At 39.0% G+C, this 13,441-nt stretch overlaps 1 protein-coding gene across 2 annotated transcripts; it reads right to left on the reverse strand.

The window, feature by feature from the left end:
* Positions 1-591: 591 nt before the first annotated feature.
* Positions 592-12,958, reverse strand: LOC139713769 (nucleotide exchange factor SIL1-like). 2 transcript variants are annotated; one of them, XM_071625473.1, is made up of 3 exons: positions 12,437-12,958; positions 7,343-7,504; positions 592-1,014 (listed from the first exon to the last, which is right to left on the reverse strand). In XM_071625473.1, the coding sequence occupies exons 2-3, from the start codon at positions 7,483-7,485 to the stop codon at positions 891-893; spliced, it is 267 nt and encodes an 88-aa protein (XP_071481574.1). In that variant the 5' UTR covers positions 7,486-7,504; positions 12,437-12,958; the 3' UTR covers positions 592-890. The 2 variants fall into 2 exon arrangements, with proteins under 2 accessions (XP_071481574.1, XP_071481573.1); XM_071625472.1 differs by lacking the exon at positions 12,437-12,958 and adding an exon at positions 7,632-7,746.
* Positions 12,959-13,441: the final 483 nt, after the last annotated feature.

Below are 13,441 nucleotides of genomic sequence, written 5' to 3' on the forward strand. Positions count from 1 at the left end.
TAATAGGATACCTGCCTATACTTTCTTCATTATCTAAACTCAAAGTTTTACAATATGTATAATTACTGTCACATTCTATCATCAAAAATACCTACCAAGGATGTGAGAGAGAGACAGTAACCATGAAACTTACATGTTGGGGAATTAATTCTGGTGTGTAAACATGTGTTTAAATGTTTGGTAGAAAATGACGATATTTAGGCACATATCCAAGGCATCAGTATACAGTAACAATCAATCTCAGTGCAGAGGATGTTAAGGTGAGGTAGAGTCCCATCAGTAGCATTAATGGCAAAATTATACTTCTCTCCAAACTAAAGAAGGGGCCGTGGCACCGGGAGTTGGCTACACCCCTACACCCTTTTGGCTCTATTAAGAAAAAAAAAAGATGAATTAATCAGAAAGTCACAACAAAACCCATGACTCTTTGAGGGTTCCACCCAGAGATTCTTCCCATCAAAGTGGCCCCCCAAACTTGGGCAATGTTCAGCAGCCCCTGTGCTACAATGTATTCTTGCACAGAATGATTTTCAAATCTCACACCCCCCCCCCCCAACCCACCACATCTTCACAATATCTGTATCACTGCTGCTCTCAGAGCTCTAGAGACTGCATTGCACATACATGTAGTTACGACCCTAGTTCTTTCTCAGTAGGACTTTGAATGCCAAGTACATGACTGCATTGAAAAGCTTCATTCCCCTGACTTTCACCCCTATGCTACACAGTATTAACCATTTCTCTGTAAGGGAGTACATTGTTGTTGGGTTTTCTGTGACTGTAAGGACTCGAAGCACACAAAGGATTAAAGTTGCTGTGGTCATTCAGGAGCACAACGGCTTCCTATCTTGATGTGGTCCTCCTGAGGAGTTTGGCGATGATGACAAAATTCAGATCTGTGAGAGAATTCTATCCACCAAGCTCACCAGACTCGAGAAATATTCGTCGACGTTGCCTGCGTCTGAGGACTCTTCTGTAGCCAGAGAATGGTAGTCTCTGCTCAAGGAGGCAAGTCTGTGCAAGCAAAGAATATCAAGAAGCAGAATAGAAAAGACCTTTAATGCAATGCCATACATCAAACTTGAAATCAACTCTTCCTACAACGGGTGGCAAAATAAATGCTTGACATAATATGCACTCCATAAAAAGTCATTGCACCCTACATTCAAGTTGATTCTCCTGGAGAAAAATAAGAATGATTATACTCTAACTGTCAATTGAACATTGACATAATATACAAAAGTTAAGAGATATAGATTGCACATACAAACATAAAGTAGATGGAGACATGATATTATCACCACCCACCTAACTCTCCAATTGGTCTGAAAAGAAAAACTAGAAATGTCGCTATGGCGACTGATGCCTCCGCCATAATGCATGATTCTTCCAATAGGTGTATAGTACAATGTCTTCACAATGTTTGATCCATGACAGTTTCACATAACTGGCAAAATATTGATATGACAGATTTGTCAGAAATGACTTGAATGATCACTTTCCTTGAGTGCATGGTGCACATATTTGGGGAATTGAGAATTTGTACTTGAATTCTGACGGACCGTTTTATAAGTTAATACATTGAGTAATTTCCAAGGTATGAAAAAAGAGTGTAATTACAGTACAAAATAGATTTTTTTTTTTTTGGGAGGGGGGGCATTGAAACCTGGCCTTTGACCCTTAACCTTTGACCTTTGACATTCTGGCTGGAAATTTCCTGGAGAATCTCCACAAGGTAATACATGCAAATATTAAGTTTGAAAACTAATGATGCAAGCATTTCATATCCTAGTGTATGAGGGAAATAGTAAAATTTTGAGGAGTTGACCTTGACCTTTGACTCCATGACTATTGACCTATGACCCCTAAATTCCCTAGATGATCTCTGTCAGTCAGTACATGCGTATGTACCAAGTTACATGAAGATACATTGAACCATTTGTGAGAAAAGTGATATTACATTTTCACCTAACCTTTGACCTTTGACCTTTGACCTTATGACATGAAACTCTCTCTGGAGAATCTTTACGCAGTAGTACATGTCTACACCAAGTTTCAAGAAAATACCTTAGGGCATTGCATAGATATTGGGGAAATAGCAACATTTTTAGCATTTGACCTTGACCTTTTGACCTTTGACCTCTTGCCAATGTCACTAAAATCTACTCAACTAATTGTCACATCATACATCATCCTTGGACCAAGTTTGGTGAAAGCTGCTTCATCCAGTTTTGAGTTATCAGGTAAACAGATAAATTTCAGGATTTGACCTTGATCTTTGACCTTTGACCTCGGTCCGATTTCACTAAAAAACTAAACAAGTAATTGTCCCTTCATACATCATCCTCCGACAAAGTTTGATGAAATTTGCTCGATCCAGAGTTGAGTTATCGCGTAAACGGATACAATTTCATGATTTGACCTCGACCTTTGACCTTTGATCTTTGGCCGATTTCACCCAAAATCTAATCAACTAATTGCCCCATCATACTTTATACTTGGACCAAGTTTGGTACAATTCAAATCAATATTACTTAAGTTATCGCGTAAACGAAAGCGGACGTACGTACGTACGGACAGACAACCCGAAAACATAATGCCTCCGGCACCACTTCGTGGCGGAGGCATAAAAAAATATACAAAACCAGGCTTGTGGTTGATAACTTTCAAACAGTAGCCCATCTGTTCTAACAGTCATCTTTGCTGCACCAAAATAATTTGTCATTCTTATCAATTTCATGTTAAAAAAGAAAGAAAATTAAATAATTTGTGTACAGGTCAATGGAAGACTTCATGATGGTATCATCACCTCCTCCAGTTGTGGATGTGGTTGCTCCTAATATCACTGCTTCACGGAAACAGGGAAGAATTTAAAATTCAGTGACTTTTGCATTTCAGGTCCAATTTGGGGGAAAAAAAAACCCTTCACCATTGTCTTTCTCTGATTTGACTCTAGCTATTAATGCTTCCATGATGTGGGAATGCATTTGAAATTGCAGATGTGTATAGATCTATAAAATATCTGATTGCTCTGCTCCTTTTTGCCATTTGGCACAGATAGTTTATCACTATTAAGTGTTACTGAAATAGAAATAAGGTACTGAAAGAGTGGATAACTTTGTGTTAATTGTTCACATTGAGCCAAGTTTAGTGAACTGCAAGTGTTTAAGTTTGGATGTGATAGTACTCAATGCACACACCAGATGAAGTCATTGAACTGAACTGAGCTGTACCGAAGCTACAGCTGGCCAAAAAAGAAAAAGAAAAAGAAGATATTTTTGTCAGTTTAGTGACCTTTGACCCTGTGTCATGCAGTGCCTGCCAAAACTAAAAGACAGTTATTTCTTTTTAAAGTTTCATTTAACTTGAAATAAAGAGAGCTGGGTGTGACAGACAGAGGGAGAGACAACCTGAAAACAGAATGTCTCCAGCACCCTTCTGGGCAGAGATAGACAAATTACTTAGCAAATATCTGCAGGTAAGGTGTGGCAGACGTCAAAATGAAGGAAAGGTTGGACATTCCTAAATCATGACCGCAGGAAATGAGTCTCCCGTGCTCGCCCTCGGGAGATGAATTCTGTTCTCTGATGTCAGCCACAGGCAATCCTTTCTCCCTCTACAATGTCAACTTTGATGCCAGTGAAGAAGATCAACTGCTACACAGGCATAGAGGCCTGGTTTGAAATCTACCGGCTCCAACCAACCTCATGGAATGATGCATCGAATCATGAAATTGGAGCAATACACTGATTATGACTCAACTCATACTGTTAAGCAATAACTGCAAACTACCACCACACTCTGGAAAGATGGAGGTCAGATATTAGATGTCAAGATTAGAAGAATTGGGACACAAAATTTGAGGAACACCACAGACAATCTTTAAGACCGGGAAAAAGCATGTCTGCCAAAGTGCTAGCAATGGAAGTTGCTCCTCAAAATTTATCCATGATATATTCATGAGTTTGAGTAAATTACGCCCGAAGGAATACACAGTGTCTATGCTACAGCCCAAATTAGACCTCATTCGTTTGTTTTCTCATTTGTTTATATGTTTGTTTGTTCTTTGACATTATCCCCAATTCAAGAGCGCTATTTCATTTTGTAATTAGGATATGTCCATTTGACGTCATGAGGCATGCTTCTGATAAAATGCAAACAATCAGACAAATTGTGTGTAAGTAACTATGCATTCCTCATTGTGTACAAGACCAGCAAACAAACAAACATTTGCGACAAGAAGATCACCAAATTATGCATTGTCAAATGGAATAAGTAATGTCGTTCTATGTTTCCTACATTCTGTATGTATAACCACATACTAAGAAATCATAGCAGACATTCCTTATTGGAGACACTCTCATCTTAAAACATATACCACTTTCCTGTCATGTTGGTGTCACTATTGGCTGCTTTAAGTCATATCATCTAAACTAACATATACATGAAGGCAAATATGCACTTGTATACGAACTTCTTTTTCAAAATATTGATTTCGACTGCTTGGCATGCTTGCTGAACAGATCCACATGGTCTCAACTACAATTTCTTATTCTTTTAATACTTTTCTTCTCTCTCTCTCAAAGTTGCAGGCACCCAAGTTATTTTTCTATTCAATACTGTCCCTACAACAGTATTGTTGGTATTTTCTCCCTTTCATTTCTCCTTATTGTATGCTTGTGTGTGCATGCATGCTCGTCCAGGTGTACTTACAGGCATGCAGTGTGTGTATATGTGTGCGAGTAAATGCGTTTGACTTCTTTTATGGGCACCTACCCCCACAAGCATCTGCTTTTCTGTCGGTTCCCCTGCACATTTATTAATCATTTACGGTAAATCTGAATATGACATACTCTAGAATGATGATTTAAATCCATTCTGTATCATAAAATATCATATCAAGCTCAGTCTGCACACAATGCATTTTCAGACATTTGTTACTATTCATATAATCTCTAGATGTATGTCAATAATATAATTCATGTGGAATTAATGAATGAATAAAGAGACGACCAAATGTTGCAAACAAACTTGATGCCAAAGATTACACACAGTTTGGCAATAATATATATTTAAAACATCAACATTGAAAGTTCAAGGCTCTTGGAACAAACCTTGGACCTCCAAGGGCATATTGACGATTAGTATCTACTTATAAAAATTTTCCCCCCATTACCCTTGGCACACTTTCATTTATGCAAACAAAGTAGAAATCAATAATTGTTCTCTGGTGAATTTTCAATATCATTATATCATTTACTTTATAATTTTTCAATTAAAATTTGCATGTTGACAACCGGCACTTTAAAAAAATGAAAAAAAAAAAGATGAAAAAGAGAGAGAAAGAAGCTTGTTTATAAGCAGTTTCAATCAAAGTCTTGTCTGCAAATTATCTTCTCAATGTCCTACGCTTGAAAAACCAAACAAGACCCTCCACTGCCATTCTACTGCCTCTATGAGACTCCCTTAAGTATGATGCCAACCAATTTTGCGCTGATAATGAGGTAGGTATTCTCTCAGAGGAGAAATTGTTTTTCAAACAAAGTCATAAACGGGAGCCAAACCCTGTGACTTATGCCTCATTTTGTGGCGCCACGAGGGCATAATGGAATCTCATTGCTAACCTTGAGGGAATGTCTCCACATTAAACCCCATTCTGTCATTGTCATTTTCATTCTGACAAAGTTTGTTTCACCCATATAAAAACCTTCCATGGGCATGCTGCTGAATGCTGTTTAGTTACTTGTGCTACTACTTTAATTTGCTATTCTCAATACCATAACAATGAAAACTACTTCTACTAATCCAATGAAACTCCTACTAGTATTCTACACCTTAAGCTATTATTGCAACTCCTCCTCCTCCTCCTACTACTACTACTAATACTATTTTCATAACTACTATCATATTTTGGATCAAAAATTTATTTTCTGGTGATTGGTTGAATGAAAGAGCTTCACATGATTATAGGTATTTTCAGCTATGTCACTCCATAGAGTACTATTTGCAAAATGACGTCACTTCTATGACGACATTTTGCAAATAGTATACTATTTGCAAAATGATGTCACAAAGCAATTCTGAAATTGTGTGCAGCTTTGTACCCATCACTCTGTGTAATGTAACATTTTTAAACAAACAATATCGTGATATCACAAAGCAATTTTGACATTGCGCGCTGCTCGTACCGCCACTCTGTTAAATGTATCAATTTCTAACAAGACGATTGTGACGTCATAAAAACAACGTCGCGCTTGTCAATTGTGACATTTTTAACAAACATCAAAAAGCAGTTCTCACATCGGGCGCTGCGGCATGCTTCTTATGGTCAACATAGGATCCCTTCACAAGGTCGCATCCACTATCTCTCGCTTTGCATTTCCCCCATTTTCCTTTCTTTTGTTTGAATTTTTGATCCAAAATATAAAACAAATATACTTTGCCTAATTTCGAGTTTCCTGTTCAAACTATAGGCCTCAGTGCCTCAAAAAAACAACAACAAACAAACAAAGAAAAAAAACAACTATTCACTTCCGGGCTGCACCCCTCAGTGAATAGTTCACTTTCGAGTCACCTCTGCCCATAGTTTTAACAAGAAACTCTCAAGGCAAAGTATATTTGTATACTATTACTACTCCTCCTCCGCCTCCTTCTCCTCCTCCTCCTACTGCTACTACTACTACCACTGCGTCTTCTACTACTACTTCTACTACCACTACCTCCTCTACTACTACTACTACTACTACTACTACTATTACTACTACTACTATCGCCACTTCTGCTTCTTGTATTACTACTTTTACTTCTTCTATCAGTACTATTTCTTCTACTATCATCATTACCATGATCATGCTATCATATCCACCTTTCATCCAGCCTCTGTTTCCATAATACATAACACAAACACAGGACAGTAGATCAAACAGGAGTGTTATTGCACATAACACTGCAATACAATACTGTAATTAATGCTAGATATTTCACAGGGGATTTTATTATCATGAATTTTGAATGTCGAAAAGAAAAAAGATTAGCAAATTACCTGACCCACCAGAATATCACCATCCAGTTACATTGAGTACAAGGTACCAGAACGAAGTACAATTGTATGCACCATTGCAATGTGGGCTGGCAATAGCTGTACACCGATGTCTAGCCTACTAATTGTACAAGATTTCATACCTCCTATACACTGAGTGCTTGCAAGCACTGCAGCATTATCGGCCGCTCATTCAACCACCCGTGAAATCGTCTTACAACTTCCGATTCATAAAGTATTTTTCATCTACTTCAATCAACAGTATCACAGCATGGCAGCAGCAGCAGCAAATAGTACACTCACCTATCTAGCAAGGCTGGATTACTCTTGAAGTGTCTGCAGTGAGGCAGTAACACCTCCAACAGGTGCAGAACCTTCTCCCTCGTGTCATGGTCTGAAATCTCCAGCAGTTCCGGGACGAAGTCACACCAGCCCTGTTCTACCATTTTAGGTGCGAGGTTGATTCTGACGGGAAACACGCAAACACACAAACCAAAAATTTTAATGATGGGTTAAAGTACTTAAACAGCAAAATCGAGAAGGTAAAGAATTCAAAATTTGAATCAGCGTAACAGTGAGCATCATGGCTTACCATAAGGGGGTCACACCTGTATCGCAATCCAAAAGATATATCAATGTATACAGGGATTGATCATCAACAGACAAACACACTCAGACACACATGCATACTTATACATCCTCACACATCTTGTCGGCCTTCTAAAAAGCATGAATCACATATGGCCAACAAAAAGGGTGTATGCATATGAATTCTTTCCCTTCTCTTCCCAAACAAGACTTGATAAATGATTTGAGGAATCGAATGCCACTAAAACAAGTTTGAAGCTGTCCAAACAGTGACGAGAGGGAGAGCCGTCTTTATGCCTTCACCGGTGTGAAGTAAAAGGCAAACATACTTCATTGATTTGCCTCCGAAAAAAGCCTTGAACTAGTTCCACGATCAAATAAAAATATTGTCATCAATCACTACTCTTAATTCACAGGCACATCAAAGTACATGGTAGCCACTATCAGCTGCAGGTGTATTCCTATCCCCCTACCCCCCCCCCCCCCCTCCCTCGAACTCAACATTTATCACCTCATATAACGCAAACATATTCTTCTCTGGACTGAGATCTTACAGAACCCCGGTTGTTATCCTTCAGTTGCCATTATTCATCATTTGGGTCACTACCATATTGCATCCCTCATACTCTGAGATGCAGGCATTGCACAGCTGCCTATAGTTCTCTCTATGCCAGCTTTCTCCACTCTAGTGTGTGTGTTTGTTTGTTTGTTTGTTTTAAATAATGTCAAATACTCTCATTGCTGCTCTGGTTCATCCATAACTCAGCTTTTCATTTCTGTTTCCATTTATCTTGCATATGCATTGCAACAAACATTGCTCCCTTTGACTCAAGCTGTTCTCCTGATTTTTGTTACAAACACATTCTTTTTTTTTCATTTACTACTTTTGTTGTTGCCCTTTATGCATGATCATGGACCTGTTGCTTACAACTTTTACATAAGAAAACCCAAGTTACTATTTATCAGATTTTTTTTTTCTGTGGTAAAGTCAATTGCAAAATTATACTAACCTCAGTTTACAATTCCAATCATTTTTTTTTCTCAAGTAAAAAGTCTTATGCAACAGGTGGCAGGTGTGCAAAAAACTTTTTTCTTGTTTTTATCCCTGCTTTCATATGAGTGTGAAATTGTTCAAATTTTACCTCCTATCTTGCTGTAATGGATGAAGAAACACTAATACTAACTGGTGATATACAAATAGGGAGTTGGGAGTAGTCTGCAAACACATTCAGAATCATAAAAGCTCTTTCACCAGGACTGAAGCCTGCTTCTATAAACAGTGTTACTGTGTTCTGCAGTAGTGAAGATGGAATGGTGGGGGTTGGCATATATATATACGCCAACCCCAAAATATGTGAGGACGCGGTTGAAAGAGCGAGTTCTTGTGTTACGCGAGAGGAGCATTTGTTCAAATAAACGGTCAGCTGCTGAATCGTTTAACCTTCTTTGAGACGCGAGAAAGAACCTGGAAGTGCAGGACAGACTCTTACACTTCCCAGAACCAACTGTTTTCTCATCCTCGGCAGACGGCTGCTGCCATACAGCGCTACCCAAAGCGCCAGTGTGGGGCGGCAGATTTTGCTTGGCTATGCTACATGGGGGAGAATGATGTATTCAAGTGTGTATTGCTACGCTGCATGATGATAACCATTTGGTTTATATTTACTGTCAGACTACCAAACTCTTCAAAAATCTTTCTCTTTAAGCATCAAGCACCTCTCTTTCTCTTCCTCCTTCACTTGGCTGTTTTGCCTCACTGTTTATTTGTTCCTTACTTTCAGTGATTATGTGTAAATTTAACCAAAAAAAAAAAAGAATGTTGATGGAAAGGTAAAATGATGCATAATAGCAGACAAAAATCTTCACATAATATAGAAATATGGAGACAAAAAAGGTTCTTCTGTTGATAAAGGAATACAAGATACACAACCTGAGGGCAAATTTAACAAAGTCACACTCTCATGTGATGTATTGGTAAGTAATCACATTTCGTTTTCCCCATAGTGATAATGAGAAACTCATGTGGTTGCAATTTCCTATCTTTGCAGGCCTATACATAGAAATAAAGCCCCCACATGCCTCCATCTTGATTGGTCATACTATGGCCACGAACATTTTTCTTTTATATGCCTGTGGATTGGTGAACCCATGCCTTGTGTGTGTGTGTGTGTGTGTGTGTATGTGTGTGTGCGTGCGCGAAGGGAAAGTAGGCGGAGCCTCCACAATATGACCTCTGAATAGATGATGTGCCAGCGCGGCGAGAATTATACACAGGATCCCAACCATATTAGAGCGATGTCTGTCCATCAATAGTACAGCACCCTGTGGCCAGCAGCAGGCATTTCATCTGAAATGAAGGCACCAATCCTCCTTGTCCATCTCCTATTCTTCCACCTGCTGCTCCACCATATATTTCCCACCTGTTCCTTGTCTCCTCTAGTTTTCAGAAAAGCCTTTTACATAAATTTCTCTCCTTTCATTTTTCTATCAGACTCATTTCCTCCCCCTTCAAGTTCCTCCCCCTTCTTCATATTGCTGATTTGGGACTAACTAATTCTGCCATACTCTATATGTCATTAAATATCAGTTCTCATTTTGAAATCTCTGGACAAAGTCACTACATGTAGTCATAAGCAGGTCCACTGGTATACTAAATTCTGAAATATATTTCATGCACACACACTGATTGGTGGTGGTGGTGGTGGGGGGGGGGGGTGGTGGCTGATACCTACATTATTTGAACATTCTTGTGTACCCTGGCACCTGCAATCATTCCTGCCAACCTGATGAAAATCTGATCCTGCATCTCAAAGGAAGACATGGTAATCTCAGATTGATCCTGTGAGCTCCAGCTCAACTTGTTACCCCTTTCAGTGCCCAATTAGGCTGACACTGAAACCTGTCATGAGTAACTTACACCGTACATTCTTTACTCTAAGAATGCCTATACACAGTTCTACTTGGTGGTATTCATTCTGGTCCTGGAGAAGAATATATCTGAAATCTGGCATAGTCTGGGAAATTTCTTCAAGTAAGGCTCATTTTTCTCTATGTGTTGCCTCCCTCATACGTTCTACCACTCAAAAACACATCACACATTCAGTCTCTCCTCTCTGTCCTACCATCAGTCTCTCTCCAAAGTCTCCAGGCAATTATTTCCATCCTTGCTACCAGGATCTCTTGTTCTCCCTTTCCTCCCTATTGCAATGTTGCTCCATCTATCAACCATCCAATAACCAAAGCCCATGTTCTCTCTCCGGAGTGCATCCTGCGAGGTTAATAAACTCGAGTGTCAGAGCGCATTTTATCACGTGCAAATAAAAAGATCAGAAGCGTTGGAAGGGGGAAGGGGTGCAATTAGGAGCAACACTGACTTCCTGAATGCAGTAGTAGCTAGCCTGCAGATTCATGTGCTTCTGCCCTTTCCTGTGTTACTGTGTGCACGACGCCGAAAGTACACACGCCCTTCGCGACCAGCAAAAAGCATACAGGGTACACATGCATCTACTTCTCTCTCTTTTTTTTTTTTGGGGGGGGGGGGGCAGGGGGATGGGGTGAGAATGGGAGAGAATCTGTTCATCTCTTCTGGAGGAAACCTCCAGCTTGCTAATTCCATCAGTGAGGTGATCCTCATCTGCTCCTGTATTCCCTCCAATTCTGCAAAGTTTGTGCGGCAATTATGATACATCTACCTGAACATTTTGTGGGAAATGCTTGCACCGATTACAGTTGGTAATCTGGCTACCTCTGCCACATCTCACCCTGACTTTTATACGAGGGTGTTGCATAAAAGCATTGAGTATGAAGTTGATGGGCATGTTAGTTGATAACATCACCACAGGGTTCAAGCACCTTTTACAAAAAAATAAATTCCATGACTTTTCTATGTAAATTTTAGAAATCCAGGACTCATTTTCAGATGGTAACTTCATGGAAACCTAAGTGGCTAGTGTTAAATAAATGAAAATTACTATTAAATAAGTAGTGTCCACGTAAATGGACAGTTTGTATACCATCCCAACACTATCTGCAGCCAACAAGTTTTTTTCTGATTCTACTCGAGGACATTTTTTCCTTAAAAACAAAATTACATTGCAAAAAAGGAAGATCACTAAAAAGGCAAAAGATACATAAATTCATAATTTTCCATGATTTATCCATGATATATCTATAATTCTGCATTTTCCATCACTTTTCCAGGCCTGGAAAAAGATTTTCAAAATTACATGACTTTTCCGGGTTTTCTATGACCACAGGAACCCTGTCACAATGATATCTGCCTCTACAACTGTCACTGCTGTAATACAGTCTGAAGGACTACAACAAACATACAAGCTGAAATGTATAACAATTACAATACAATTACAATAATATGTGCTAGATGGTGCACTGAAGTTCTGGACCCCGTCTTATAAAGCCTTCAAATCAATCACAAGTCCCCAAATCAATCGCAACTTGCATTGCAGCTCTCAAAAAACTTGTGATTGATTTCTATCACAAGTCTTTGTAAGACAGGCCCCTGGATGAGTAAACTTGAAAGCAGATTGCCATTTAGGTATAGTTAAACATCCTCTCCCACCAAATAAAATCACTGACACATGAAGAATTCAAATATCATATTATATCAAATGCAAACTGCAGATGCCCCAGATGAAGGACAATTTCATGGAAACAATTACAGTGATTCAGTTCAGGGAAAACTGAATATGCCAGTAATTCTCACTGATTTCTCACAGAGAAATTCTAGTGACAAAAAAAGGGGTTTCCTCAGGCAGGTTATGAAAGAAATTCAATAAGTCAAACCATTACCTGAGCACCAAAGTTTCACCGCTGGGAAACTGTAAGTAAGCAGGTTATCGACATGGAGCAACTTCAAGCAGAGGTACATAGTTTGTGGGTATGCAGAACTTCACAGAGGTTATAATAACAGCTGGGGCTTTGAAGTTGCACTCATGGCAAGAAATGCATGGTTACAGTTTGCACAAAATTGCCAAGAATCTTGTGTCTGCACTGGATCTGTTCACACATCAAAAACCATCCAACAGCTATGTGCTTTGGGAACAGCTGCAACTACAAAAGAGAGATAAGTACACCCTTCCCTCTGATCTTCCCTAAACATGTGCGAGACTTACGTCCTTTTAGAAGTGCAGACCTTCTCTCCTCTGCAGTTCCTTCTCATAGTCCTCTCTCTGACTGTTATCTATGTCCTTCTGACCCTCTCCCCACTTGTTAAAGATTACACAAATATGTTTCACTGATGAACATAAAGGTTCACAACCCTCAACCAACTAAGCAGCAAAAGAGGAGTCACAACAATTTTATTATACTTTGTTTTAGATTTTAAAATGAACAAGTCAAGTGCAACATATCGTATAAAATCATAATTGCCAGAAGGCACATGAGATATTGATGTTTAATTTACGTTATAAATTGAGTTAACTTAAAAGTTATTGCAGTTAACCCTACTTTGTTAAATTTTGATACGCTGAATTAATTCGTGAGAGCTAATTCATCTCCCTCAAGACTTCAAATCAACATGAACAAATTTAATCAGAAGAACAAATATTTCCCACAGTTGTTTGTGTAGCCCTCTGCTCACAGAAATTACTGGCATGTCTGTCTTCAAAGGAGAGCAGTCTATCCTATTTTGTCACAAATTGCAATGACTCAAGCTGTCTGGCATGCAATTTGGGTGAACATTTCTGCAGATGTTATATAGCTCCGAAGGTCACTCCTGATTTTCCCATTCTCCATTCTTCATGAAGATGGAAAAAAATAAACACAACCCTATCCAAGATTTGCCGAGACATCAAG

The sequence above is a fragment of the Diadema antillarum genome, unplaced genomic scaffold, assembly GCF_040938485.1.
Source record: "Diadema antillarum isolate AM-2024a unplaced genomic scaffold, OU_Dant_1.0 seq00002060_RagTag, whole genome shotgun sequence".
Classification (NCBI taxonomy): Eukaryota; Metazoa; Echinodermata; class Echinoidea; order Diadematoida; family Diadematidae; genus Diadema; species Diadema antillarum.